Consider the following 27,207-nt stretch of genomic DNA (forward strand, 5'->3'; position numbering starts at 1 on the left):
GGGGGAGGAGGCCTTTTATAAATACCACCCTCTCTCAGATTGGCCCAGCCATCCTGGCCACCTGATATCAAAGTTACCAAATGAAGCTGGAAGGCTCAGCCCTTGGCTTTGGGCCATGTTCTCTTGGCTCCATCTACTACCCAGGGCAGGTCTTCAGGGAGAGATACCATGTCGCTAGGGAGGAACATACAGCTCTTCTCAGGATCCAGGATCAGCCTACTTATTTCTCTCAAGGGCAGGACAAGGTGCTGAAAACGAGTCTCCTGGGCTGTTCCAGGTTCCTTTCTCACTGCACCCATGAGGAGGGACCCTCCTCTGTCCAGGCGGATCTGCTTCTCTTGTGAAGCGTGCTCTGTAGCACCCCTCCAACACCCTGCAAAACCAGGTAGGGAATGGGCATGTTCTGGCCATCTCTGAATTTCAGCCCAAGTCCTTAATCTAAAAACAAGAGACAGGGCACTCCTGGGTGGCTCAGCAGTTGAGCATCTGCCTCCGGCTCAGGGTGTGATCCCATGGTCCTGTGATCGAGTCCTGCCTCGGGCTCCCTGTGGGGAGCTTCTCCCTCTGCCTGTGTCTCTGCCTCTCTGTGTGTGTGTGTCTCTCATGAATAAATACATAAAATCTTTTAAAAATAGCCCTTATCTGTGCCAGTCCAGCATCCTCCGGCGCGGCCGGGGGTGAGAGGGAGGAAACTGGGCCGCCTGGGATCCGAGAGAGGGCAGGTAGGCCAGGAGCAGCTCACTTTCCCTCGAGGGATCCACGCCGCCGTCTGCGGCCTTTGGGAGCCTGGGAAGAGGTGCAGGCCCTGACCGCTGCCGAGGCTGCATCCGACTGGGGCTACAGAGCCCGGCCTGGAGCTGTGAAGGACAGAGCCAGGGCACTCACCGGACAGCAGGACCAGCGCCGGGGTGAGCACCCCCTTGGGTTCCATGTGCCTGCCCCAGGCCCAGGCAGAGGTGGGCCCCACCATGACTGAGAAGGCCGAAATGGTGTGTGCCCCCAGCCCAGTGCCTGCTCTGCCCCCCAAGCCCGCCTCGCCTGGGCCCCCGAAAGTGAAGGAGGTTGGCCACCAAAGCTCCTCACCCCCCAGGCTGCACCCTGGCATGCCAGTGATCAGCCTGGGCCACACCAGGCCCCCAGGGGCAGCCGTGGCCACCACGGAGCTGAGTGCCCTGCGGCCCCCGCTGCTGCAGCTCTCTACCCTCGGAACCGCCCCAGGCCCCTGGGCCCTGCATTATCACCCGTCACCCTTTCCTCAACGTCAGTGGGGAGCTGGGGCCTGGGGGGAATCCAGGGCCTGCTGGGGTCCTTGCCCACAAGGCGTTAGTGACCCACGACCCATTACAAACTCTACATTGGGCCAGCAGGACCTTTTGGCATCTTCCCTAGCAGCCGACTGAAGCGGAGACCGAGCCACTGTGAGCTGGAGCTGGCCATGGGGCACCAGCCCCAGAAGGTGGCCCGGCGTGTGTTCACCGACATCTGGGAGCGCCGGTGGCAGCAAAATGTGAATGGGGCCTTCGCAGAGCTCAGGAAGCTGCTGCCAACGCACCAGCCCGACCCCGACCTGAAGCTGAACAGGAACGAGGCCATGAACTACATTGGCTTCCTGGTGCACAGCCGGGGACCCGCAAACGACGGGCGCACCGAGCCGCACACGAGGGCTCCCGCCGCGGTCCTTATCTCAGGCCCCTGCTTCTCCCTCCTCCTGTGTCTCTGCCTCTCTCTCTGCGTCTCTCGTGAATAAATAAATAAAATATTTTTTTAAAAAAAGTCCTTTTCTAGAGTGAAGAGCTCTGAGACAAAACAACCAAATGCTATATGTAAAATTTCATGGGACCCTGGACTTAAAAACTCTTTAAAGTTACAAAAGACATTTTTGGGACAATTGGAGGTACATGAGCATGGACAGGAGATTAGAAAATATTATGGAATTAATGTAAATTTTCTTTTTTTTAAGATTTTATTTATTTGAGAGCAAGCTCACAAGTTCACAAGTGGGGGGAGGGGCGGAGGGAGAAGGAGAAGCAGACTCCCTGCTGACAGTGCCCGGGGGTGGGGGTGGGGGGGTGGGGGGGCGGTGCAGAAGGCCAACTAGGCCACCCAGGGTGCCCCTAATGTGAATTTTCTTAGTTGTGAATATAGCACCACAGTTATGTGGGAGGATATTGTAGGAAATCCTAGGAGACTAATGTTGGGCATTCAGGGGTGAGGTGCCACGATTTCTGCAACTTACTGCTAAATGATTCTGTTTAGTGATGGGATTAGAGGACGCTTGGGTGGCTTGGCGGGGGAGTACCTGCTTTCGGCTCAGGGCATGATCCTGGAGCCTCAGGTTCGAGTCCCACATCGGGCTCCCTGCATGGAGCCTGCTTCTCCCTCGGCCTGTGTCTCTGCTTCTCTCTCTCTCTCTCTCTCTCTCTGTCTCTCCTGAATAAATAAAATCTTTAAAAAAAAAAAAAAAAAGATGAGATCAGAGAGGGAGACAAACCACGGGAGACAATCATAGAAAACAAACTGATAAAAAAATAATAAAAAAATAAATAATAAATAATAAATAAAAATAATTTAAAAAGGGAAACAAACTGAGGGTCGCTGAGGGATGGTGGGTGGGGGGATGGGACAACTGGGTGGTGGAACATTAAGGAAAGTATATGATGTCATGAGCACTGGGTGTCCTACAAGACTGACAAATCACCGACCTCTATCTCTGAAACTAATAATACACTGTATGTTAATCAATGAATTTAAATTAAAAAAAGATTCTATTTAAAAATGGATGTCTCTGTGTGTTTGTACATAGAGAGAAGAGAGAGGGAGTAGAAGTGGCAGATGGCTGCGATGTAGGGCCCTGGGGAAGGTGTGTGGGCCTTCAGCGAATGTCCGGAGCCTTAGGGTGGTGGCAGACAGTTGCTTGGCGAGGAGTTGTCCTCGGTGATCCTGTGTCTCCTCCCGGGAGGGCGGCCCGGAGGCCCGGCGCTGAGATGGGGATGCCTGCAAAAGGGGAGAATGGCCTCAGCCTCCCACCGGGAGTCCCGTGGGTTGGAGAACGGTGCGGGGCCTGTGCCACTGGCACACGTATCACACACTTTATAGAGCTTGATGCTTATGGGCTCAGTTGTCCTAAGAGCTACGTATGAAGGAAACACGTTCTCAGGGATCCTGTGGAAATGAAATTAATACTTTTCTCACGTGACAACAGGGTAATAGAAATGCAGAGAAGTTGTGTCATTTGTTCTGGGTCCCAGAGCAGTGTGTTAGAGCTGAGACCAGACCTTCAGAAGACTGTCCTCGGGCGCCTGGTGGCTCAGCAGTTGAGCGTCTGCCTTCGGCCCAGGCCGTGATCCTGGAGACCCGGGATCGAGTCCCAGGTCAGGTTCCCTGCATGGAGCCTGCTTCTCCCTCAGCCTGTGTCTCTGCCTTTCTCTCTGTGTATATCTCATAATAAATAAATAAGATCTTTAAAAAAAAAAAAAAGAAGAAGAAAAAGACTGTCCTCTGGACCAGCACGCTGCGTACCTCCTTGAAATGTATCCCTGGATTGGGGGGGAGCAGCTGTGATGGTGGGGGCAGCAGAGGGCAGCCTGCGTGACAGAGTGGGGTGCAATACGAGGATATAAGTCTCCCGAGAGCCAAGTAGGCATCCTGAAGGCGCTGGACTCAAGCTGCGTGCATGGGGGCTCACTGCAGAGGAGAGGAGACCCTAGAAGCCACAGGGTGGGGGTGAGCTGGGGGGGCAGGAGGTCAGCCAGAGTCCAGGAGCCACTTAGGAACTCTGTGATGTACAGGACAGCGGGGACCCTAAGGCATTTGATGAAAAGCCCGCAGGGGAACACCTGCTCCGTAAGGGCACCCTTCACCCAGGGAGAAGATACACAGCACCAGCCGGATAGAGATTGGTGTCTCCTCCAGCACCCTCCCCCTGCACCCATCCAGGTGGAGAGGCCTGCAAGGTGGGGGGCCGGGGGAGGAAGGAGCACAGAAACAGAGCAGACTTCTCCCCTCCCCGTGGGGTCCGGTCGGGTCCCCAGAAGGCTGAGAACACGCCCTAGATTGGATGTGAGGAGCAAATTTAGATTTAGACGGGACTGGGCTCTCTCACTCCTGAAAACGAGAGAGCTGTGTGCTCAATCTGGGCCGCAGTCAAGGCCATGGCTGGGGAGTCTGGAGTAGCTGCGGAGCAGGTTTGAGGGCCGCGGCTGAGAGAAAGGACGACAGTCTTCTGTCTGTGTCTCTACTAGGTTCTGCTCACGCAATAAAAAGATCAGGGTCTGAGCCGAAGCTGAGGTTTACCTGAACACGGCTCTCGGTCTGCCTGTGTCTCCCTCCCCACCTCCTTCCCTGCCTTCCTCCCTCCCTCACCCCGTGTCTCCCTCTCCCTCTCCCCCTCTCTGGTGCTCACTCCTTAATGAACTAAAGTTGTGCTTTATTCAATCTCCTTAGTTTTAGCCTGATGTCCTCTCCTGTTCCAGGATCCCATCGAGGAAGACACCACATTATACTGAGTGGCCATGTGTCGTTAAGCTCCCCTTGGCTGTGTGACGTTTCTCAGACTATCTTTGTTTTGGGGTTTTTTTTTAAGCTTTTTTTTAAGATTTTATTTATATATTCACAAGATACACAGAGAGAGAGGCAGAGAGACATAGGTAGAGGGAGGAGAAGCAGGATCCATGCAGGGAGCCTGATGTGGGACTCGATCCTGGGACTCTGGGATCATGCCCTGGGCGGAAGGCAGACGCTCAACCGCTGAGCCACCCAGGTGTCCTGGTTTATTTTTATTTATTTATTTATTTATTTATTTATTTATTTATTTATTTATGAGAGAGAGAGAGAGAAAGAGAATGAGAGAGAGGCAGAGACATAGGAGGAGGGAGAAGCAGGCTCCATGCTGGGAGCCCAATGTGGGACTCAGCCTGGGCCAAAAGCAGGCACTAAACTGCTGAGCCACCCAGGGATCCCCACTATCTTTGTTTTTGATGACCTTGACAGTTTTCAGGAATACTGGCCTGGTATTCCACAGGAGGTCCAGTACTGGAAACTGCTTCTCTCACGTTGAGGCTGGGGTTATGGGTTATTGGGAGGAGGACCATAGAAGTAAAGTGCCATCTTACTCACATCATGTCAAGGCTAGATATTGTCAGCCTGACTCATGATGGTTGATGTTGGCCTTAATCAACCTGTTGAAGTAGTGTTTGTCAAGTTTCTTCATGGTGAGTCATTCTTTCCACTCCTTACCATACTGTGCTCCTTGGAAGAAGTCACTGTGAATAGCCCACACCTATGGAGAGGGGACTTCTCCCCCTCCTTGAGGACGGAGTATCTACATAAAGTATTTGAACTTCTATTTATCTTTTTATTTTTAATAAAATTCTTAAAACGTTTATTCAATGATAAGAACCATGCAGAAAAGCACAGCTGTCATGTACAACTTGAATTTTTATAGATTTAACAAAGCCACATAACCAGCCCTCAGATTAAGAGAAAGAACATGACCAGCACCCTAGAACCCCCTTTGTGCTCCCTCCCCAAGGGTAACTACAACCTCAAGTTCTAATAGTGTACATTACTTGGGTCTGTTTTTGTTCTTTCTATAAATGAAATCATGCTGTGTGTACTCTTTTTTTGGTCACAGAATATTTTGTTAATTAACAGATTTTATTTTTTATTTATTATTTAAAATATTTTATTTATTTATTTGAGACAGAAAGAGAGAGGAAGAGCAGACCAGCAGGGGGAGAGGCAGAGGGGAGGGAGAAGCAGGCTCCCCGCTGAGCAGAGAGTCCAGAGCCTGGCTGCATCTAGGACCCTGGGATCATGACCTGAGCTGAAGGCAGATGCCTAACCAACTGAGCCACCAAGGGACCCCCAGATTTGATTTGATTTGATTTTTTAAAGATTTTATTTATTTATTCATGAAAGAGAGAGGCAGAGACACAAGCAGAGGAAGAAGCAGGCTCCATGCAGGGAGCCTGACGTGGGACTCGATCCCAGGAATCCGGGATCTCGCCCTGGGCTGAAGGCAGTGCTAAACCCCTGGGCCACCAGGGCTGCCCTTGTTTTGTTTTCTTTAAAAGAAAGTTTTTCTCTCCTTTTTTTTTTTCTTTTTTAAAGATTTCATTTATTTGAGAGAAAGAAAGAGAACACACACAAGAGAGGGGAGGGGCAGAGGGAGAAGTAGATTCCCCGCTGAGCAGGGAGCCCAACTTGGAGCTCCATTCCTGGACCCTGAGATCACAACTTGAGCTAAAGTCAGGTGCTTAACCGGCTAAACCACCCAGGCGCCCCTTGCACATGTTTTTGTATGTATTTCTGTCGTGTATAGACCCATGAGTAGACATGCTAGGTCATAGACTAGACATATGTCCGATGCTAGTAGATTCTACAGAACAATTTTTCAGAGTACTTGAACCAAGAAGCATGCCCACCAGCTTGCTCACTACCATGGAATATTTTTAATATTTTTCATTTTATCCATTCTGGAGTGCATATTGACTGCTTCACTTTTTAAAATCCCCCAGTGCTTCCCAGAGATTTCAGGCTAAAAACCAAACTCCTTGGCTTAGTACCCAAAGGCGTCAGCAGGAGCTCTTGCTCACCTCTCTGGATCTGTTTGCCCCCATGACCCCTCCAGCCCCACCACCATTGTCTTTCTCCTTAGGTTTATCCATTTTCTTGAAACTCATGCCTCACCCTGCATTCTCTGGCCAGCTCCTGCTCATCATTCTATACCTTGCTCAGCTGTCACCACACTGCTCCGCTCTGAGTTCCCACAGGCCCCATACTGCCCTCCTCTAAGGCACCCTTCATGCTGCCTCCCCTTTGGACTGTGAGCTTCAAGGTCGAGGTAGCCTCTGTTTCTCTTCTTATCTCTAGTTCCTAGCACTGGGATGGGCACGCATGTATTGAGAACAAGATTTGCTGAATCAGTTAGTGTTCACAAGTAAGAATGCTAACCGGCACGAGAGCTTTGTGAAGACTCTGCTTTGGGCCTTTCCTGCATTGGTTTTATGGAACTTGCAAGTAATAATCCTTATGGTTAAAATTTATGGAGCACCTGCTATGCCTTAACCTCTGTGCTGCATGTTGAGGTCGGCTGTCTCTGTTTTAGCTTCATAGCAATCCTATCCTGAGGAGAGGATCTCAGGGAAACACAGGATGTGGCTAAGGTTAAGGTGAGGGGAAGGGTGAAGAGCACCCCTGGGTCACTTGACAAATTTATTCTGTGCATTCATTAGGATGGCTGGGGGTCAGGACTCAGGAATTGACAGCTCCTGTTTTGCTTGTTGTTTTTGCCTCTTACTTCCTTTTTTTTTTTTAATTTTTATTTATTTATGATAGTCACAGAGAGAGAGAGAGAGGCAGAGACACAGGCAGAGGGAGAAGCAGGCTCCATGCACCGGGAGCCCGACGTGGGATTCGATCCCGGGGCTCCAGGATCGCGCCCTGGGCCAAAGGCAGGCGCCAAACCGCTGCGCCACCCAGGGATCCCTGCCTCTTACTTCCATTCTCACTATGCCACGGCTCTGGCCACAGGAAGCCGTGGCTTCTGGCTGGTCCATGGTCTAACCCAAATTCCAGCCAACTGTGGGCCTCTGAAGTCAGGGGCTGAGCCCCATTTGTCTCTGTTTCCAGACTTGGCAGAGAAGGAGGACCCTGGTGGACACAGGTGAGTCATAAATCCAGGTGGACTGGAATCTATGAGATATGGACCCAGAGCTTCCATCCTGGACGCCCAGTCACCTGCTGTGAGTGTCCACCCAGAGGCCCCCTCCCATAGCACCCGCATATGCCCAGATGAGGACTGTCATTCCCTGTGCACATGCTGCCCCTCTGATCTCACCCCAGCCAGAAGCCGGGAATCCTGGAGGTCTCTCTCTGTCATTCCCCACCAGTGGGGTTCTCAGGATTCTACGGCGTAAATACCTCTTGGGTCTCACTCCTTCTCTCCATTACTGGGGCACTGTCTGCACAAAGTTGTCAACACCACTTCCCGCCGGGGCTTTTGCAGGAACCTCCTGCTGGATCTCACCACATGTAAGCCGGTGTTGTCGGATAGAGCCTTCTGCTGTGATGGGAATGTTCTCTGTGCCATGGGATAGGGTAGCCCTGAGCCACATAGAGCTATGGAGCTCTTGATGTGGTTAGTGCAACTGAGATCCGAAATTTTATTTTATTTTAAAGATTTTATTTATTTATGAGAGACACAGAGAGAGGCAGAGACATAGGCAGAGGGAGAAGCAGGCTCCACGCAGGGAGCCCGATGTGGGACTCGATCCTGGGACTCCAGGATCATGCCCTGGGCCAAAGGCGGGCGCCAAACCGCTGAACCACCAGGGATCTCTAGATCCAAAATTTTAAATTGTAGTAGCTGCATGTGATTCGCGGCTGCCACATTGGCTGGAGCTGTTCTTGGCTCCCTCCTCAGCTCATCCCTCCAAGCCGTCACCCACTCGCACTTGCAGAACTGCAAACTGAGCGGGTCCTATCCCTCCTTCAAATCCTTCAGCAGTTTCTTAAAGCAATGGAAACAAAGTTCAAACTCAGCCCAGTGCATGAGCCAGTTCCTGCTCCCTCGTCTCCTCATTTCCCGCCAGCTTTCCCAACATTTGAAGTGAGCAGCTTCTCATTCCTCCAGATTTCTGCCTCTGGGCTTTCACATATGCTGTTCCCTCTGCCTGGAGCACCCTACCCTCCTCCGGACCTTCCCCTGCCAACAAACACCCTCCAGGATTGCTTCCAGGTTAGAAATGCTTACTTATACTGTGGCAAGGGGATGCATCAATGACGAAGGATTCCCATCTCTCCTGTGGAGCAAATCCTCCAAACCTCAGGTCCCAGCCCACCTCCTCTGGGCCTTCCTGACCCCTTCCTCTGGCTCAGATCCTCCTCTTTGGGGTATGACTCGCTCTCGTGTCATATTGCGTGGGTTCCTTCTCGCTCTCTAGACTGGACAACTTGAGGCAAACAGTGTTCTCGTGGGGGATCCCTGGGTGGCGCAGCGGTTTGGCGCCTGCCTTTGGCCCAGGGTGTGATCCTGGAGACCCGGGATCGAATCCCACGTCAGGCTCCCGGTGCATGGAGCCTGCTTCTCCCTCTGCCTGTGTCTCTGCCTCTCTCTCTCTGTGTGTGTGTGACTATCATAAATAAATAAAAATTAAAAACAAAAAACAAAAAACAGTGTTCTCGTTTGCTCAGTTTTTAGGGCAGTGCCTGTCGCCAGCAGATGTTTGGCCATATTCTTTGAGCATAACATAAGCTGCCAGTCCCTATTCTAGGAGAAAACTTAGAGCCGTGGACAAGACAGGCCCCGCCCTCATGGAGGAGACTGACACACAAGCAGGCAGTCAGATGAGTGAGATCATCGCAGAGGCTCTGCACCTCCTCTTTGTCTTCCAGGTCCACCCGACTCCCCTCTCTGGGCACTGAGAGGCTGATCCCTGCAGACTGTATCAGTGGGCAACCCCCTCCTCTGGCTTCTTGTTGGTTCAGTCAACGGGAGGCACTAGCATGAGATGTGCGGGTCCAGAGAATGAGCCTGGGGTATCTTCTCTCCACATGTCCCAGCAGTCACTCTGGTAGGTCATAGCTCCGGCCAGGACGTCCTCCTCTCCTTAGTCTCTCTCTGGTCCTGGAAACACCCCCTTCTTCTGTCCCTTCAGGCCCAAGATAGCGAGGGGTCCTCTCTGTTCCTAACTGTATGGCACTGCACTATCCTGTGTTGGTGTCTCTACACCTGCCCACACCTTTGTAAATAGTCTCCTTATTAAACTCTCCCCAATGACTCATCCTGAATGGATCTTATTTCCTGTGAGGACCCTAATAACACATTGGTTCTCTGCAAATCTGTGGTCCACCATCCTGGGAACATCGGCTGTTTGCCCCAGCTGTCTCTCTCTGGTCACAAGATGGCTGCTGCAGCTCTAGCCATCACATTCAGATATGACAAGAGCCAGAGGGACAAGACTGCACCTCTTGCCATGTATCCCTTTTAAGAGTGAAGACGCTTTTCCTGAAAGTTGTCCCAGATGACCCCAGTTTTCAGAATAGCTTGCTCTGAAGTATTTTTTCATTAAGGGAATTGCCCTATCCGTCTTGTGGTTTTCAGTAAACAATCACGAATGTGTTCCAGAAAGCATTTGGTCCCAGCTGTAGTAAAATTGCTCTTAGTAAACAAACAAAAAATATTGTCAGCCAAAAGCTCCTGAGTGGGCTCCCGCACTCTCTTTCAGGGAGGTGGTCCCATTCAGACCTATTGGTGCAGCCTGGCTGCCCCACCAGCGACGGGCCGCTCGGGAACCCTTGCTCAGCTGCCCCACCCCTGGCAGACGCAGATAGTCATTCCTTATTTTTTACTCTAGGCAATAAAAACTCAAGCAGAATCTCCGTCTCTCTCCACCACACCTCTAGCTCTTGGCTTCTGTCTCCTGCAGGCCATGAGGCTTGGTGCCGGGGGCGGGTGGGTGGGGGGTGCAGTGAACCTTCTCAGGCTCTTCGGAGCCTCTGTCTTCCCGCCAATAGTGCAGCCACTGTCCCGGACCCAGCACCCGTAGGAAGAGCAGTGGTCCCTTGGCAGCCAGCTCGATTGGACCTAGTTTCACACATAAAAATGGTCCACAAAACGTTCTCCTCTCTTTCTGAAGGTTTTGTGATACTCTGCTATCCTTAACCAGTCTTTCTTTCTTTTTTAAAATTGTCTTAAAAAAAAAAAAGATTTATTTATTCTTTTTTTTTGTTTGATTTATTTATTCTTGAGGACAGAGAGAGAGAGGCAGAGACACAAGCAGGCTCAATGCAGGGAGCCCGACGTGGGACTTGATCCCAGGACCCCGGGGTCACACCCTGAGCCAAAGGCAGACAGACGCTCAACCACTGAGCCACTCGGGCCGCCCTAACCTGTCTTTCTTAACCACATTCCTATCACCAACTAGATTTCTTCTACAGGTCATTGGCCAGAATCCCATCACACATTTGAGTTTAATCTAATCACCAGCAAGGCAACTGGGGCTGCCATGACTGGTTCAGAGCAGCCAGGACACATTAGGTCAGGCTGGGGGCTGGGGAGGGAACATGGAGGATCCTTGCACAAAACTGGGGGTGGGGAGGGTGTGAGGAAGAAGAGAGCCCCAACGTGGGGGGAACAGCCATTGGGTGTCTACCAGGGGTGGGGCAGTTGAGAAAGGGTTCGGTTCCTAAGTTGGTGGAGTAGTCTGGCATCGGCTGGTGGGGCACCAGGCTGTGCCCCCCTAGGGCTGAAAGAGACGACCTCCTGGGCAGAGACAGTGGGAGGTCATCCAGGAGCATTTGGCTGACAAAGCAGAGGCCTGGCTTTGATGAGAGGATGCAGCTTTCGCTCTCAGCTAATCTCTGTGTTTATGCATAAAAGGGCATCTCCAGCTGGGCGGAGCATGCCCCGGAGCATGCCAAACATGCCCTCCAGCAAGTCAAACATTTCCCTGCACGACTGTTTTTACAATTCACTGGCTTGACAAACGTTCCCCAGCAGTAAAGGCACCTGCCAACCTGAGTAGAATTAGCCAAATTCCAACCTATAATATGGGCCTAAATCAATCATATCTGTTGCTATTGAAGGAAGAAGAGCAAAAGGAAAAAGAAGGGCTGCCTTCCTCTGCACCGTGCTCTAGAGTTAGCCCAGAGCCGTGTGCACCCCGTGCCCCTTCCCCCCCCCAAGCCCTCTGTGCAGCATCCCAGGGTCTGCACCTTCCCAGCCGGTCCCCACCTGTCAAAACATGGGGGTCTCATCCCAATCCTGTAGAGCGCGTCTGCTGAGGGCCGCCCCAGAGCCTGCCCCCTGCCCCCTGCGGATCACTGCGGGGGGGGGGGGGGGGGGGGGGGAGGGGGGGGACTCAACTGCAGCCCGTCGAGAGGAGCCGGGAGGCCTTGACACTGAAAGAGACCGAGGACTTCCGTTGATCAGGGCCAGGTGGTCTGCATCGCACCTTGCCCAGGTGCTGGCCCTGGACTGGAGGGAAGGCGGGGTAGGCTGGGACCCCTGCTCTGGGCCAGGCTGGGAGGAGCTTCTCAAGGATGGCTGTGCCCATGGCCTATCTTCCGGGAGCGACATGACTGACCGAGCAGGTGCTGAAGAAAGGATCTGGCCTGCATGGGGAATCCTTCGGGTGGCCATCTGGGACCTGTTGCCCTGCCTATAGAGACCCAGAATCTCACTGGGCCTCTGTTATTTAAAAATAGATGTGGGGGGGACGCCTGGGGGACTCAGCCGTTGAGCATCTGGCTTCAGTTCAGGTCATGATCCTGGGGTCCTGGGATCGAGTCCCACATTGGGCTCCCTGCATGGAGCCTGCTTCTCCCTCTGCCTGTGTCTCTGCCTCTCTCTCTCCGTGTGTCTCATGAATAAATAAATAAAATCTAAAATAAATAAATAGATAAATAGATAAATAAATAAATAAATAAATAAATATATAAAAATAGATGTAGGACACCTGGGGGGCTCAGCGGTTGAGCATCTGCCTTTGGTTCAGGTCATGATCCTGGGGTCCTGGGATCGAGTCCCGCATCGGGCTCCCTGCATGGAGCCTGCTTCTCTCTCTGCCTGTGTCTCTGCCTCTCTCTCTGTGTGTGTCTCTCATGAATAAATAAAATCTTTTTTAAAAATGTATTTTTCTATTTGGGGATTTAGCATGTTTCTATTCCATGTATTTAACAGATATACATTTAGCATCCACAATGTGCCAGTTTGCTATTGATGAAGCATTGATCAAAACGGACAAGAGGGGACACCTGGGTGGCTCAGTTGGGTAACATCTGACTCTTGACTTGGGGTTCCAGTCATGATCTCAGGGTTATGGGATCAAGCCTTTCATTGGGCTCTGTGCTTAGAGTAGAGTCTGCTTGTCCCTCTGCCTCTGCTCCTACTCTGGCTTGTGTTCTCTCTCAAATAGATAAATAAAATATTTAAAAGAGAGAGAAGAGAGAAAAGAGTCCACCCTCTGCTGGAGCTTACATTCTAGTCGAGGGAAATAGACTATACACTACATAGTAAAATATATAGTATATTTGAAGTTTGTAAGTATACAAACAAAAACCATGTATGAAGAAGTAAGACATGAAGATTTGGGGAGAAAACTTCCAGGGGGAGGGGGAACAGCAAGTGCAAAGGTCCTGAGGCAGAGTGCTGGGTATCTTCCACTTGCCTTTCCAGACCTACTCTTCACTGTTCTCTACCCTTGGTCCCGGAGGCTGAATTTCGTGGGCTACAAGAACTGGTTCCTTGCCCTCGGGCTTTCAGTTGGGTCCATGGAAGTTACCAGCAGGACATCAGAGGGCATGACTAGAGTGAGGTTAGAGTGCTTAGGCTCTCTCCTTGCAGGGTCTTTGCATGCTAGCTGCATTCTCTACCGAAGGCCCCAGCTCCCTCTGTGTAGCCTCTCCGTAGCCTCCTTTCCTGTGGTCTGTCTTCTGCTCCTTTCCCTTATCAAATCTGGCCTTGTTGTTGCTAACCCTGCAGTGCTGCATTGTCCCTTGCTGGCTTCTCTAAATCTTGCTCATACCTTTGCAAATGGTCCCTTTATTAAACTCTCTTAAATGACCCAATTCGAGGGGAGCCCCCTGTTTCCTGCAAGGACTGACCCTGACAAATATAAGCAGGGACTTGCCTGGAGTGTCTTAGGAACACCAAGGAGGCTATTGCGCCTAGAGAGGAGTGAGCCAGATAAGGTCAGAGAGCTAATAGGAGCCACATCTGGAAGGGCCTGGCAGACCATCATAAGGACTGCTTCCCCTAAGATTCCTCAAAAGCTTCCTTCTGAAAACTTCAACTTGTTCCATCCTGAACTTGGCAAGAGGATGGTATCTTTTCCTCAGCTAGGAGCTGTGGGAGCAAATTGGGGCATGAGGAACTTGGAGATGGCCACTTCCCTCCCAGGGCATCCCCCAGCCAATGGGGCACTGAGCTCTGCTCCCAGTACAGTGAGGGGCACACACTCATCTGATGGCCTCTGCTTCACATGTGGGTTCTCTCCAGACACTCACCAGCCAAGAGCTCCTCAACACTGTCACAGGGGCTTCTGGAGAAGAATTAGCCTCCCCCAGTGATGTCGATGGTGGCATTTTTGGCACAGGGACAGGCCAATGGAAGTGATTAGGAATAACTTCTTAGGGGATCCCTGGGTGGCGCAGCGGTTGAGCGCCTGCCTTTGGCCCAGGGCGCGATCCTGGAGACCCGGGATCGAATCCCACATCGGGCTCCCGGTGCATGGAGCCTGCTTTTCCCTCTGCCTATGTCTCTGCCTCTCTCTCTCTCTCTCTCTCTCTCTGTGTGACTATCGTAAATAAATAAAAATTAAAAAAAAAAAAAAAGGAATAACTTCTTAGGATTCCACCCCACTGGTCAGGATATCTTAGGGTCAGCCTCAAGGGCTGCGGTTTTTCTTTTTTTAGAGATTTTATTAATCTATTAGGGAGAGCATATGTGAGAGAGAGAGAGAGAGAGAGAGAGAGATCAAGGACAGAGAGAGAAGCAGACTCCCCACTGAGCAGGGAGCCCAATGTGGAGACTCGATCCCAGGACCCCAAGATCATGACCTGAGCCAAAGACAGACACCTAACTGACTGAGCCACCCCAATGCCCCAAGGCGTGAGGTGTAATCACTCAGAGAGTTCTCTGGCAGGCAGGTTTCCGTTATGATTCTTCAGCTTTAAGTCCTCAACCCCAAATCCTAATAGAAGAAAAAGAGGCGGTAGAGGAAGAAGGGAAAGAGGAAGAGGTGAAGAAGAAGGAAAAAGGGAGGTAGTAGTGATGTGGAGTCATGCACCAGAGATGTTCTATGGGTGCGTTTTGCTGGCTTCTGGAATAACGGGATCTAGGTGCCCAAGGTCATCAATTCTTTCTCTGTTCCCCTGCCCTCATCTCCCAGCTCTGCTTTCCCCTGAATGGGCGTCATTTGAATGTAGGCCTTCTTTAAAAATGGCCACTGGTAGCCCCAGACTTATTTTCTAACCAGCTTAGCCACCTCTGGCAAAAAGAGAACTCTTTTCCAACAATTTCATAAAAATCTCTGGAGGTTCTCATTGGCCCGGCCTGGGTCAGCTAGCCTAATAGCCTGGGGCGGGGCCAGTTCCTGCAAACCGACTGGCTGAGAGTAGGAGTGAGGGGGTCCCCAAAGGACATTCCAAGTGGTGTTGCCAGAGGAAGAGAGAATGGATGCTGGGCACGCAAAGCCCCTCAGACAGCCACTAGCACTGGGCAACTATATGATGTATTGTCTAAGCCAGGACTCCCTCAAGAGGGAAAGAAGGCGCTTTTAATAATTATACCAGTTCAACAGGCTTAGACAAAGACTATCTTGAGAAAGTGTTGTCAACCCTAACTCTAGCAGCCGCATGCCAGAGAGCCAGAGGCGCTCCCCCAGCGGAGCCCTGGCTCCAGCAAACTGGATCTCCCTGGCTGTCTGGGTGCAGGTAGGAAGGGGAAGTGCTCAGGGTTCAGAGCTCGGGGATGGTGGAGGCTGAAGACACCCTGGGAAGCAAGTCCCACTTCTCCACATCCGCTCACACCCTTGTCTTGCCCCCCAGCCTCAGCCGGCCTCCTGCTGCCTTGCCCTTCAGTGCTGTGCCCTCTCCCCAGGCCGGGAATGCCCCCATATGCCCTTCTTAGTCCGCCCATTCGGCCGAGTCCCTTACCTGCGCCCACCCCAGGGTCTCAGCCTTCTCACAACTCCTGAGCATTTCCAAATTGGGCACAGGCTATGTTTGGGTGTGAGTCCCATCTCCGCCATGGGACAGGGGTTTGCTGTGGCTCTTGCTGTCTCTCCATGCCTCCCCACCCCCCCCACCGCCTTCCAAAGTGCTGACCAAACACTCTTGGTTGGGCCAAGACCCTCAGCCCTGAGCCCTCTCCCTTCCCCGCTGCCCTGCTGCCCCGCTGCCCCCATGTTCCTGGTAGCAGATTGATCGATGGCCAGGGAATCCTAGCCAAAAGTCTTCTCACGCAAAGGCATGAGAACTTTGACCCAGGATGGGCTGTTCAGCTCCACGCCAAGGCCCTCTAACCTCCTGCCTGCCTCCCTCCTTCTCCGCCTGGTGATTTGGAGGCCCCGTTGTCTTGGGGGCTGTTCCCCAAGACAGGGCTTGTTGATGAGGAGTGCAATGCCCCTCGTAACCCCAGTGCACCAGACTCTCGTCCAGGAGTATGGGGAGATGGGGCGCCCTGACCCAGGGGCTGAGCCTGTCCACCTTTGGAGTGCTGGTAGTCTGAGATGATATATCATGGTGGGTAGAGCCCTGGCCAGGACGCAAGGGGCCAGAGTTCTAGAGTCTGGTTTGCCACATGTCCTTGGGCCTTCTCTTTTCTGGCATCTGTCTCTTTAGCTCAAACTGCCTGAGAAGTGGGAGAGAAATCAGCTTAATCAGCTAATGAATTTCTTGGGGATCAAGAGCCCCTTAGAGTATGTGATCAAAGCATCTTCCACCAAGAGGAGTTTGCTGGGTCCCTGGTCAGGAGCCCCAGCAGATGACCTTCCAGCCCTGAGGAGCCTGCTGCCACAGTTCTCTAGAGCTAGGGCATGGGTGGGGACTCTAGGAAGCCAAGGACTAGACTGCAGAATAGGAGAGGGATCTGGGAGGGAGGCCTTGCTCCTGGCTTCTTTGCCACAATTTCCATGTGGATTTTCTATTCTCTGTGGCTCTAGCTCCAATGGAGATTGAAGGACAGACCTCTCTTGGGGACCACAAAGCTCTTCAGGCTGAACCAGAGATGCAGAGGTGGATACCTCCCTTGTCTCCTGCTTGTTTTGTTGCCTAAATTCCACTATCATAGTATCAGCACTTGGAGCAGCTCAGCATCACCCCGGGGGATTTAACTCCTTGACCAATCATTAATATCTTGCAAAGGCTTTGCTTATCAATCTATTTCCCCCAGGTTGGTGTTTTTCTGTGTTAGGGCTTCGAGTAAAAATGACAGGTAGGGTTGAGGTCATCGCAAGGGTCAAGAGCCCTGAGAGTTACCAGGGAGGTGTAACTATGGAAACATAGATCAGGAGATACCGAAATAGCTGTGGGGAGGATTTTGGGGGGTAGAGGCTTCCCAGAGGAAGTGATGTTTTAGCTGAGATTGATTGATGATTGATTGATGACAAGATTTTATTTATTCATTTGAGAGAGAGGTCAAGGAGGGGGGAAGAGCTGAGGCAGAGGGAGAAGCAGACTCTCTGCTGAGCAGGATCTCAGACCTGAGCAGAAGGCAGACACCTACTGAGCCCCCCAGGCTCCCCTATTTATTGTTTTTTTTTTAAGATGTATTTATTTATTTTAGGGAAAGAGAGAAAGGGAGAGAGAGTGAGTGCAAGTGTCCTGGGGGACGGGTAGGGGAGAGAGAGAGACTCTCAAACAGACTCCCTGCTGAGCCAGGAGCCCCACACAGGGCTTGATCTCAACATCCTAAGATCATGACCTGAGCCAAAATCAAGAGTTGGATGGTTTAACTGACTGAGCCACCCAGCTGCCCCTTAGCTGAGGTTTAAAATAGGGGAGATTAGAAGTAGAAGTGGTGGGACTCTTGGATGGCTCAGTTGGTTAAGCTAAGTGGCTGCCTTAAGCTCAGGTCGGGATCCCAGGCTCCCTATTCAGTGAGGAGTCTGTTTTTTTCCTCTCCCTCTGTCCCTTCCTCTGCTTGTGTGCTCTGTTTCTCAAATAAATAAATAAAATAAAATAGAAATAAAAAGCGTGTTACCTAGAAGAAGAAGAAGAAGACGAAGACGAAGATGAAGAAGTAGTAGTAGTAGTAGTAGTAGTAGTAGTAGTAGTAGTAGTAATAGGTAGAGGTGATCAGGCCTGGTAGGTTCTGTCGAAGATTCTGGGCTTTGTTCAGATGCAAACTATTGAAGGGGCATGGTTGCGATAGAATGACGTTTTCCTTTTTTTTTTTTTTTTTGACATTTTCCATTTTGGAAAGGACCACTGTGGATACCACAGGCTTGAGAAGGAGTTGGAGGGAGTGACAGGCAAGTGGGAACCAGGTGGAGGCTGTTTTGACCCTAGGGAGCAATGATGGGATCCTGAACGGAGGATGTGGCGGCAGGGCTGGACAGATGTCAGGGTGGAGAAAGGCTTCCTCCACAAGGTCTACTCTCAGCACTAGAGCCAGAGCCATCTTCCCTGCCCCAGACCCCACAGTGCGATCTCACACAGAGAAGATGTTTCTCTGCGGGGTGCTCTCTGCACCCTGCGAAGGGGACCCTCAATTCTAGGAGAAACCCCCAGTCACAAGAAGACTGCGCATTTCCAGGGCCCCGGGTGCTTCTCCCTTCCTTGTCCGACCCAAGGACCACCTCTAGGGGCCTATAAACTTGCTGCTTCCTCTGCTTCCAGGTGTCTGTTCGCCTTGAGTCTTGGTTCCACACTCCTGCCTCCGCTCATTTCCTCAGCGAGGCCTTCTCTGACTACCCTAAGTTTTTCAAAGTAGGTTCCACACCCAAGGTGGGGCTTGAACTCATGACCTGGAAATCAAGAGTCACTTGCTCCACCTGAGCCAGCCAGGCGCCCCTGAGCACCCTGCCTTGAGCTGCAATTTTCCCCACGGCGATTCCTACCCTTTCTCTCCTGTAATTCTCTCCAAAGCACCTCTCCCGCTCCGACATTCCCCGCGCGTTATCCGCTCACCGCCGCCCCCTCGCGTCCCCAGCGGGAGCTCCACGGGAGCAGGACGCGCGTCAGATTCGTTCACTTTTCTATCAATCGCCCGCATCCAGAACAGCGCCCGGCACGGAGCAGGCGATTGGAAGATATTCGGAGCCCCGGCTGTTGGTCGGGTGCAAGTGTCCTGGGGTGTCCTCGCTGAGCGGGGGAGCAGGCGGGGAGCCCCGGTGGTGCGGGTGGCTGGGGGGGCAGCTGGAGCAAGCGGCGCGTTCCCGGGAGGGCCGGGCAGGCCTGGGGCTGCGTGTCCTGCCGCACGCGTGGGACACACACACGACACGCGCGGGCTCCCGCTGGCGGGCCAAAGCCTGGCTCCGCACGCAAAGCTGGGCCCTTTGCACCGCCCCCCTTCCAGCTGCGCCCCGCGGAGCCGGGCGGTTCCTCCCACGCCCCAGCCCGGCCCTACGGGAGCCCCGCCCCCGCCCCCCCCAACCTCGCGTGACAGCGCCGGGACCGAGGTGGGGAGTCCGGGTGGCTGCGCCCGCCCCGGGCCCTTCTCACGCAACTCCCGGGCACCGCGCCCCCGGCCAGGTGCGGCGGGGATGGGCCGCGTGACCTCTGCCCCGGGGCTGCGCACTGGCGGGGAGGCCTCGGCCCCGGGCGCCCCCCGCCCCCCAGCCCGGGGGTCCCCCTCCTCCGCCGCCCGCCGCCGCACAGCCCCGCTCGTCGCCCCACTTCTCCGGCCCGCCGACACGCTCACAGCCCAGCAGCCGGGAGGGAGCCTCCAGGCCTGGGGGCCGGGCTGGGGCGCCCCTGGTTCGCAGCCCCCCAGCGCTCCCGGGCTCCCCAGAGGCGGCGGGCGCTCAGCAGACTGCGCGTCCCCACCCCGCGCGGCTGCGCCTCGGGGACCCCGGCCTCGCCCGGTGACCGGCCTGCGGGGCCCGGGGAAGCGAGCCAGCCCTTCGGCGCCGCTGGCCTTCCGGCCCGGTGACCTCGGGCTGGGGTCGCCGCACTTCTCACGCGAGCCTGGGCCCGGTCCCCCGGGGGAAGAGGCCGCCGCCCGCCCGCCCCGCCCCTCCCGCCCGCAGCCCCGAGCCGAGGCCCCTGCGAGCCCCGCGCCCCGCGGACGCACCGGAGAGGGAGAGGGCGACCGGCCCTCGCAGCTGGGGATGCAGGGCTTCCTGGAGCCCGTCCTGGGGCTGTCCCGGGACGCCTCCTTCAGATCCCCACCTAGCTGGGGTCTGCGCCCTCCCTGGGGTCCCAGGTGTCCCCTGCCCTCACCCCTTGGCGCGCTGGCACTTGGATGAGGAATCCCCTAGTGGGCTCTTGCCTGTCCCTCTGAGGTCCCCCACCCTATCTTCCCCCCCCCACTTCCCACCCCTTCACCCCCTATTCCCTCCCTCCTTCCCCCTACATCCTACAGCACCCCACCTCCCGCCTAGGGGCCGCCCCTCCCGTCCGAGCTCCAGGGGGCGTGGCCCAGCGCGCGAGCGGCTTATAAAGGTACAAGTGCTTTCACCCTCATCCCGAAGGGGACAGCTCCTAGGAGCCTTCCTTCCTTGGGGTCCCTGGCTTAGGAGACCGCTCGTGCCGGCTCAGTACCTTCTCACGGCCACAGGTGAGTGTGGGAGGCTTCTGGCTCGGCCCTTCCCTCCCAACAGGAAGAAAGTCGGGATGCCTCCAAGCTTTCCTAGGTGGCCACTGGTCTAGCAACTCAAAAAGGTCACTAAGAGTGTCCTTAGTGGCCAGAGGCACTCCAGCTCCGTAGTGGGACGACTGAGGCCAGGGGAAGGGCAAGAAGGAATTACCCAAGGCCCCACAGCTGGTGCCAGAATTCTAGATTTTAGAGCTTCAAGGACTCCAGCAATCAGGCTCCAGTTTCCTTCCCAGTGACTCTCTGAATGCCCTGGGGCCTCCCCATCAGGGTCACCTGGGAGACTGGGGTAAGGACGGGGCTGTGGGAAGCGAGGGTGATGTGCAGCCCCTTGTTCAGGCTGTGTGAGGAGGGGGGCTTCTCCCTGGGTGGTCAGGATGGATGGAGGGGGGCAGGTGGGGCTCTTACCAGCTGCACCTTGCCTTATATAAAAGCTACCGCAGCTGTCTCGCCCCTCCGCAGACCTGGGTTGTCAGAGCCACGATGTGCTGGCCAGGACAGGAGCTGCTGATCTGAACTGGAGGCCTGGGCACTGCCCAGGGCCCTTCGCTGCCTCACCGACCGCCTCCTCTGACCTGTACTGGGGGGCAAGCTGTGTGCGAGACTGCCTGCTGCCGAGAGCTGGCCTATCCACCCCCGGAACATTTGCCAGTCACATCTCTCTTGGCCTCCTACCATCTCGCTAAGGCTGGAGGTCCCTGGGGTGCCCTGCGTGCAGAAGGGAACATCATGGTACCCCAAGGCTTGCTTGTCCCCAGGTCACTCAGGGAGCCTGAGCTTGAGTGTGCTTTGGGATCCAGCTCCTCCAGGCAGCCTCCCTAGACAGATGGCTATAGACTCAAGGCAGGAACCAGATAATCTCCCCATCTGGGGTGGTTCTCCTGTGGGGGAACCTCACAGGTCACACTGGTTTTCTCTAGGTTTTCTCTTTTCTGAGATCTAGCTGGGCCCCCTGAATCAGAGATCATACCCCCACCCCCACTCCCTCAAGCTATATAACTGGAGTCCAGAAAGGCAAAATGCAAGTCCAAGGCCATGCCGTGGAATGCCAGATCTCCTCGTCTCCAGTCCTTGGCACCTGGCCGATGCCCCAGTTAGAGGCCAATGTCTTGAGGAGACTACTCCATGAATTTGCACACCCTGTCTAGAACAAGCTTGAGGAAAATATTGTCTCCCCTCTGTTAAATTCGGATTGATTCCTCATTTCCCTTATTCCAGTCTAGCATTTTCTTGCAGCCCTGTTCTGGTGGGAGTCTTCCATTTATCTCTGTTCTTTGGTGACTGGCAAAAGCTGACTACTGTTCATTCATTGAGAACCGAGCGCAACAAAAACCCTGGCCTGGATTTCCTACAACCAGGAGCCTCAATGTAGCTTGTCTCTGGCTGCTTTTCAGGCCCTGTGGCTGAACTCAGAGAGTGAGGCTTAGTAGTGTGGCTCAGGCTGTGGCCTTCCAGTCACCTGTCCCTTCCCTGCCATGTCCTAGGGTCTGGTCTGACAGGATTCCTTAGACTCTGGGATGGAGCAGTGCAAAACTGAGAGTTCTGGGAGAGTTCCCTTTCATTGATCTGACCACTCTTCAAAGGGAGGTACCTGTGACAGGAGCTGAGAACTTCCCAGGGAACTTTCCCTATGAGGTCTGAGTCCTGGCTGAGTGACTCTGGTCAAGTCAGTGGCCCCTCTGGAGGTCAATTTCCCTAAGCATAAAGTAAGGTAAAAGGAGAGCATGATCCCTAGTTCCCCCGGTTGGCAGTAATTTCCCAAGTGTGGTGGGTAGCACTCAAGCCAATTGGAGGTGACACATGTCAACTATGTGTTTAATATACATTAGGAGGAAAGAAATCAAACCTGTACTTTGACGCAGGTGTTCTGTTTGGGATGATGCTAAGTGGGTAGATTTAAAGTTGATTTTAGAAAAGCATAAAATAAATAACAGTGCAGGTGCTATAGGGAAATCACAGACTGATGTGTGGAAACCCTGTTTTATTTTATTTATATATTTTAAGTGGGCTCCATGCTGGGCTTGAACTCCCGACCCTGAGCTCAAGACCCTGAGCTCAAGACCTGAGCTGAGATCAAGAGTCAGATGCTTAACCAACTGAGCCACCCATGCGCCCTAAGGAAAATCCTGTTTTAGACTGGTGCAGCGGTGGTCTGGAATTGGGCATTTTGAGTTGGGAGCGTGGATCCAACACTTCCTGACTGTGTGATCGTGTGCAAGTCCCTTACCTTCTCTGAACCTCACTGTAGTCTACCTTTTAGGCTGTGGCCAAGACGGAATGAACGGCTGTGAAGTTCTTGGCACGTAGCAGGAGATCGACGAGCAGCTTCTCCCGTCCCCTCCCCTGCGTGTGTGTTAGCTGTTCTGGATAGGAAGCTTTCTCCTTTCCTTGACCAGCATGCTGACCCTTGAGGACACTGGTTCCTCATCTTTCCCCATCTGATCTCTTGACCTTTTCTTCCCACCCCATGTCTCCGCAGCTGTCTTGAGGTCTCTACGCTGGTGATGATGTCCATGTTCAGACTCTCCATCCCCATCTCGGCCACAGAGCTTCTCCTGGCCTCCACCATCTTCTGCTTGGTACTCTGGGCGGTCAAGGTCTGGCAGCCTCGGCTTCCCAAAGGCCTGAAAAGTCCACCGGGGCCCTGGGGCTGGCCCCTGCTCGGGAACGTGCTGACCTTGGGCAAGAGCCCCCACCTGGCGCTGTCCAGGCTGAGCCAGCGTTATGGGGACGTGCTGCAGATCCGCATCGGCTCCACCCCCGTGCTGGTGCTCAGTGGCCTGGACACCATCCGGCAGGCGCTGGTGCGCCAGGGGGATGATTTCAAGGGCCGGCCCGACCTCTACAGCTTCTCTCTGGTTACCGACGGCCAAAGCATGTCCTTCAGCCCAGACTCTGGACCAGTGTGGGCTGCACGCAGGCGCCTGGCCCAGAACGCGCTGAAGAGTTTCTCCATTGCCTCCGACCCGGCTTCCTCGTGCTCTTGCTACCTGGAAGAGCATGTGAGCAAGGAGGCCGAGGCCCTTCTCAGCAGGCTGCAGGAGCAGATGGCAGAGGTTGGGCGCTTTGATCCCTATAGATACATAGTGGTGTCGGTGGCCAACGTCATCTGTGCCATGTGCTTTAGCAAGCGCTATGACCACGACGACCAGGAGCTGCTTAGCTTAGTCAACCTGAGTAATGAGTTTGGAGAGGGGGTTGCCTCTGCGAACCCCGTGGACTTCTTCCCCATCCTTCGATACCTACCCAACCCTGCCCTGGATTTCTTCAAGGACCTGAATAAGAGATTCTACAGCTTCATGCAAAAGATGGTCAAGGAACACTATAAAACGTTTGAGAAGGTACAGGCTGGGGGCAGATTTTAGGTGGGTGGTGGGGTGTAGGCAGGATCAGGGCCAGCAGGTCAGAGATAATCGAAGAAGTAGGGGGCTTAGGGGTCTGGAGGGCTCTCAGGGGCCTTCACCCTGGGATTTTGAGGCCGGCGGTAGACTCCATCCTTGGCAAGGAAATAGAACTTTTCCTTGATTAGCCTTTCTCTCCTTCCATCAGACAGCAGTATTTACTGAACACCCAGTCTGTGCAGGACCCTAGGCCAGTTGATGTGGGGGAACAGAAGGGATTACAAAGCTGGTCTCCCGGCTTCATGGGAGAGAGAAGGGTAAAGAGCCTGCCTGGGTGACACCTCTGTCTCGGGTGTCCCTTGAGCTGGGGCTGCCAGTATTCTGAGGCAGGAGATCACCTTAAAGAGGCATGAGAAGCTGGGATGGCAGCCTTCAGGTAGAGGGTTCATCTCTTGAATCAAGGTGCTAGGGATGGTGAAGAATCAGGCCTGGATGGAAAGGTAGGTCTGGGTTTGGCATCTTGTTCACCTGTGGGCCTTCCCGCCCAGGGCCACATTCGGGATGTCACAGACAGCCTGATCGAGCACTGTCAGGATAAGAGGCTGGATGAGAATGCCAATATCCAGCTGTCTGATGAGAAGATTGTTAATGTTGTCTTGGACCTCTTTGGAGCTGGTAAGAGCTACCCCATTGTGCCTTTCCTGGGCCCAACTGCCCCGACCTGCCAACCGCCTGATTTGTCCCTTTGTTCTTCCCTGGTCAGGATTTGACACAGTCACAACTGCCATCTCCTGGAGCCTTCTGTACTTGGTGACAAACCCCAATGTACAGAAAAAGATCCAGAAGGAGCTGGGTAGGTGGTAGCTTCCTTTTAAGTGCTCAAGGCAGAGGGCCTGGCCAAGTTCCGGGCAGCACCTTCATCCACATGGTCCTTTCTGTTCTGCAGACACAGTGATTGGCAGGGCACGGCAGCCCCGGCTCTCTGACAGGCCCCAGCTGCCCTACATGGAGGCATTCATCCTGGAAACCTTCCGACATGCTTCCTTCGTCCCCTTCACCATCCCTCATAGGTAAAGCCCCATGGATCCCCTGCTGTCTGATACTGGGCCTTCCTCAGGTCCATTTACCCCATCAGGGCTGGTGGGAGGGACATGTATGGGAGGCAGGGGGATGTCCTGTGGTCCTGAGCCTGACTGGGCTTCCTTCCTCCCCAGCACCACAAGAGACACGAGTCTGAGTCGCTTTTACATCCCCAAGGGACGTTGCGTCTTTGTGAACCAGTGGCAGATCAACCATGACCAGTAAGTCGAGAGGAGGCAAGGGAAACTTTGCCCTCTGCCAAGCCTCAGACCTCGCTGACTCTGGGCCAGTTGCCCAACCCCAACTCTTTTGGGCTGGGGTTCAACCCACTTGATGCTTTGCTTCTGACCACTTCAGCTCCTCTCTCTGATTACAGGAAGCTATGGGGTAACCCATCTGAGTTCCAACCAGAACGATTCCTCACTCTCGATGGCACCATCAACAAGGCACTGAGTGAGAAGGTGATTCTCTTTGGTTTGGGCAAACGGAAGTGCATCGGTGAGACCATCGCTCGCTTGGAGGTCTTTCTCTTTCTGGCCATCCTGCTGCAGCAGGTGGAATTTAGTGTGCCAGAGGGCACAAAGGTAGATATGACCCCCATTTATGGGCTGACCATGAAGCACGCCCGCTGTGAACATTTCCAATTGAGGGTGCGCACTGAGGGGGCTGAGAGCCCTGCAGCCTAGACTCTGTCTACCTGGCCTGTCTGGGTGGCCGGGTCAGGGGGGGAGTTTCTAAGCTATGGCCTGAAACCCACAGATACTGGTCTGGCTGGTTTTTGCTTTTTGGGCTGTGGGCAAGCCTGAAGGCTCATGCCTGCCCACCACCCTGGACTTGCTCCTCTGCATACTGACCACAGACAGTGGACACAGCAGGGCCACGAAGGAGCAGATGGGACCTTCTAGAGCTGTGCTTGAGCCAGGAGGCTTGGTAGGATTAGGAGGTCCTCAAGCCCCTGGAAACCTCGAGGGAATGCTCTAGAAGCCCCTGAGCCCAATGACTGTCTGGCTTTCTGTGGCAGCTGACTGTTTTGAGAAACATTCAGAGCAGGCTACACCAGAGCCTGTCCAATCGCTTTGACTATTGGGAGCTGGCAAGAGTGAAGGGAAGAGGCGCAGAGGTGGTCTCCCAGTTTGAACAAGGCTGAGCAATCTGACCACATCTTTCTGGGACACAGTGATGCCTTTTTCTGCTCTCCCTGCAGGCAGGAACAGGGCTGCCTCCTAGCCTTGGAAGGCCCCTGTTCCTGTCCAGGAGGGGCTGGGGACTTGAATCCAAGAGGAGTAGAGAGTGGAGGCAGTACCCAGATTCAGGCACCAGAGACCAAGTCTCTATGCTCTATATAAAAATGCCTTTTAAAATGTTTGTACCAAAAAAATAAATAAAATAAAATAAAATAAAATAAAATAAAATAAAATAAAATAAAATAAAATAAAATGTTTGTACCAAAATAAATAAAATAAAATAAAATAAAATGTTTGTACACAAGAAGCTTTTATCCAGCCTGCATTGTACTTGTATGTCTGCATTTATCGTATATAAGAGCTTAAGAACAATTTATTGAGTGCAATAGAGAAAATTCTAATCCATGTATCCAGAAATGTGTAAGAAGCATCTACTTAAGCTAACTAAATAAAAGTATTATTCAGAAGTCCTATTGTGGAAATTTGTTGAATCTTGAATGAATCCATCACTCCCCTACATGCCCAGTCTGAGCCCAGTCTCATATTGGGTTTTACTATCGGAGGAAGAAGAGGAGGAGGCAGTGAAGAGGTGAAGCTGTGACTCTAGGGAAGCTCACAATCCAGTTGGGGCAAAAGACTAGCTCTTACTGCCTTCCTCCCAAATTGATCACACGTTGACGAAGCACATCCTCTAGACTAGGCATGGAGGGATATAAACCAAATAAAACACGGTCTCTGCCTTCAAAAGCCTCCCCAACTGGTTGGAGGAGCCAGTTTATAAACACATCATCCAATTCATTCTGAGTAGGGCTCTACCAGAGGGATATATACAGGAAGGTGAGGCCCAGTGCTGGGGCTGGCTGTGTGGTGGGGGTGGGGTGGGGATCCTGAAGAATATAAGGTCATTTAGGCAGATCGCTCTTCAAACAATGAGAGGGAGGGGGCCCCTGGGTGGCTCAGTCTGTTGAGCCTCTGACTCTTGACTTTGGCTCAAGTCATAATCTCAGGGTCATTGGATGGAGCCTGAGTCAGGCTCTGAGTTTAGCTTGGAGTCAATAAACAAAATCTTAAAAAAAGGAAGGAAGGAAGGAAGGAAGGAAGGAAGGAGAAAGAGAAAAGAAAAGAAAAGAAAAGAAAAGAAAAAAGAAGAGAGAAAGAAAAAGAATAAAGGCCAGTCTTACTTGGGTCTCACAGCGTTAGATTCTCAAGTCCAATAGGCTAGACTCTGGTCACGGTGTGGGGGGAGGAGGGAGGTTCTCAGCTCAGAAGCTGTGGTCTACTCCTCACTGTTCCGTTTCAGGCCCTGCTGCCTTTCTAGAACCCAAGGCTGGTCACAATT

The 27,207-nt window shown here is 53.2% G+C and overlaps 3 protein-coding genes across 6 annotated transcripts; 2 read left to right on the forward strand and 1 right to left on the reverse strand.

Annotated features, from left to right (window-relative positions):
• On the forward strand, positions 1 to 1,768 carry LOC121484960 (T-cell acute lymphocytic leukemia protein 1 homolog). 4 transcript variants are annotated; one of them, XR_005986162.1, is made up of 3 exons: positions 1 to 385; positions 754 to 908; positions 1,368 to 1,768. XR_005986162.1 is itself a non-coding variant. In XM_041744843.1 (3 exons), the coding sequence occupies exons 1-3, from the start codon at positions 298 to 300 to the stop codon at positions 1,745 to 1,747; spliced, it is 741 nt and encodes a 246-aa protein (XP_041600777.1). In that variant the 5' UTR covers positions 1 to 297; the 3' UTR covers positions 1,748 to 1,768. The 4 variants fall into 4 exon arrangements, 3 of the variants coding, with proteins under 3 accessions (XP_041600777.1, XP_041600779.1, XP_041600778.1); XM_041744843.1 differs by having other exon boundaries at positions 636 to 908; XM_041744845.1 differs by having other exon boundaries at positions 636 to 908; positions 1,389 to 1,768.
• A 744-nt stretch (positions 1,769 to 2,512) lies between these two features.
• LOC121477081 (collagen alpha-1(I) chain-like) lies at positions 2,513 to 20,134 on the reverse strand. The gene is made up of 3 exons (XM_041731298.1): positions 20,117 to 20,134; positions 18,567 to 19,924; positions 2,513 to 2,994 (listed from the first exon to the last, which is right to left on the reverse strand). Exons 1-3 carry the CDS (start codon positions 20,132 to 20,134, stop codon positions 2,892 to 2,894), a joined length of 1,479 nt encoding a protein of 492 aa, XP_041587232.1. The 3' UTR covers positions 2,513 to 2,891.
• On the forward strand, positions 19,921 to 26,335 carry LOC121484958 (cytochrome P450 1A1). Its single transcript, XM_041744841.1, has 7 exons — positions 19,921 to 20,227; positions 22,743 to 23,604; positions 24,153 to 24,279; positions 24,368 to 24,457; positions 24,551 to 24,674; positions 24,819 to 24,905; positions 25,061 to 26,335. Exons 2-7 carry the CDS (start codon positions 22,768 to 22,770, stop codon positions 25,368 to 25,370), a joined length of 1,575 nt encoding a protein of 524 aa, XP_041600775.1. The 5' UTR covers positions 19,921 to 20,227; positions 22,743 to 22,767; the 3' UTR covers positions 25,371 to 26,335.
• The last annotated feature ends 872 nt before the right edge of the window (positions 26,336 to 27,207 follow it).

The sequence above is a fragment of the Vulpes lagopus genome, chromosome 2 (assembly GCF_018345385.1).
Source record: "Vulpes lagopus strain Blue_001 chromosome 2, ASM1834538v1, whole genome shotgun sequence".
NCBI lineage: Eukaryota > Metazoa > Chordata > Mammalia > Carnivora > Canidae > Vulpes > Vulpes lagopus.

Coding starts and splice junctions, on each gene's coding strand:
- LOC121477081 (XM_041731298.1), bottom strand. Junction 2,995..18,566: donor AGAATTACAGGAGAGAAAGG/GTAGGAATCGCC, acceptor CCCCTTTTGCAG/GCATCCCCATCTCAGCGCCG.
- LOC121484960 (XM_041744843.1), top strand. CDS start 298: ATGAGGAGGGACCCTCCTCTGTCCAGGCGGATCTGCTTCTCTTGTGAA. Junction 386..635: donor CCAACACCCTGCAAAACCAG/GTAGGGAATGGG, acceptor TTTTAAAAATAG/CCCTTATCTGTGCCAGTCCA. Junction 909..1,367: donor ACAGCAGGACCAGCGCCGGG/GTGAGCACCCCC, acceptor TTGGGCCAGCAG/GACCTTTTGGCATCTTCCCT.
- LOC121484958 (XM_041744841.1), top strand. CDS start 22,768: ATGATGTCCATGTTCAGACTCTCCATCCCCATCTCGGCCACAGAGCTT. Junction 23,605..24,152: donor ACTATAAAACGTTTGAGAAG/GTACAGGCTGGG, acceptor CTTCCCGCCCAG/GGCCACATTCGGGATGTCAC. Junction 24,280..24,367: donor CTTGGACCTCTTTGGAGCTG/GTAAGAGCTACC, acceptor TTCCCTGGTCAG/GATTTGACACAGTCACAACT.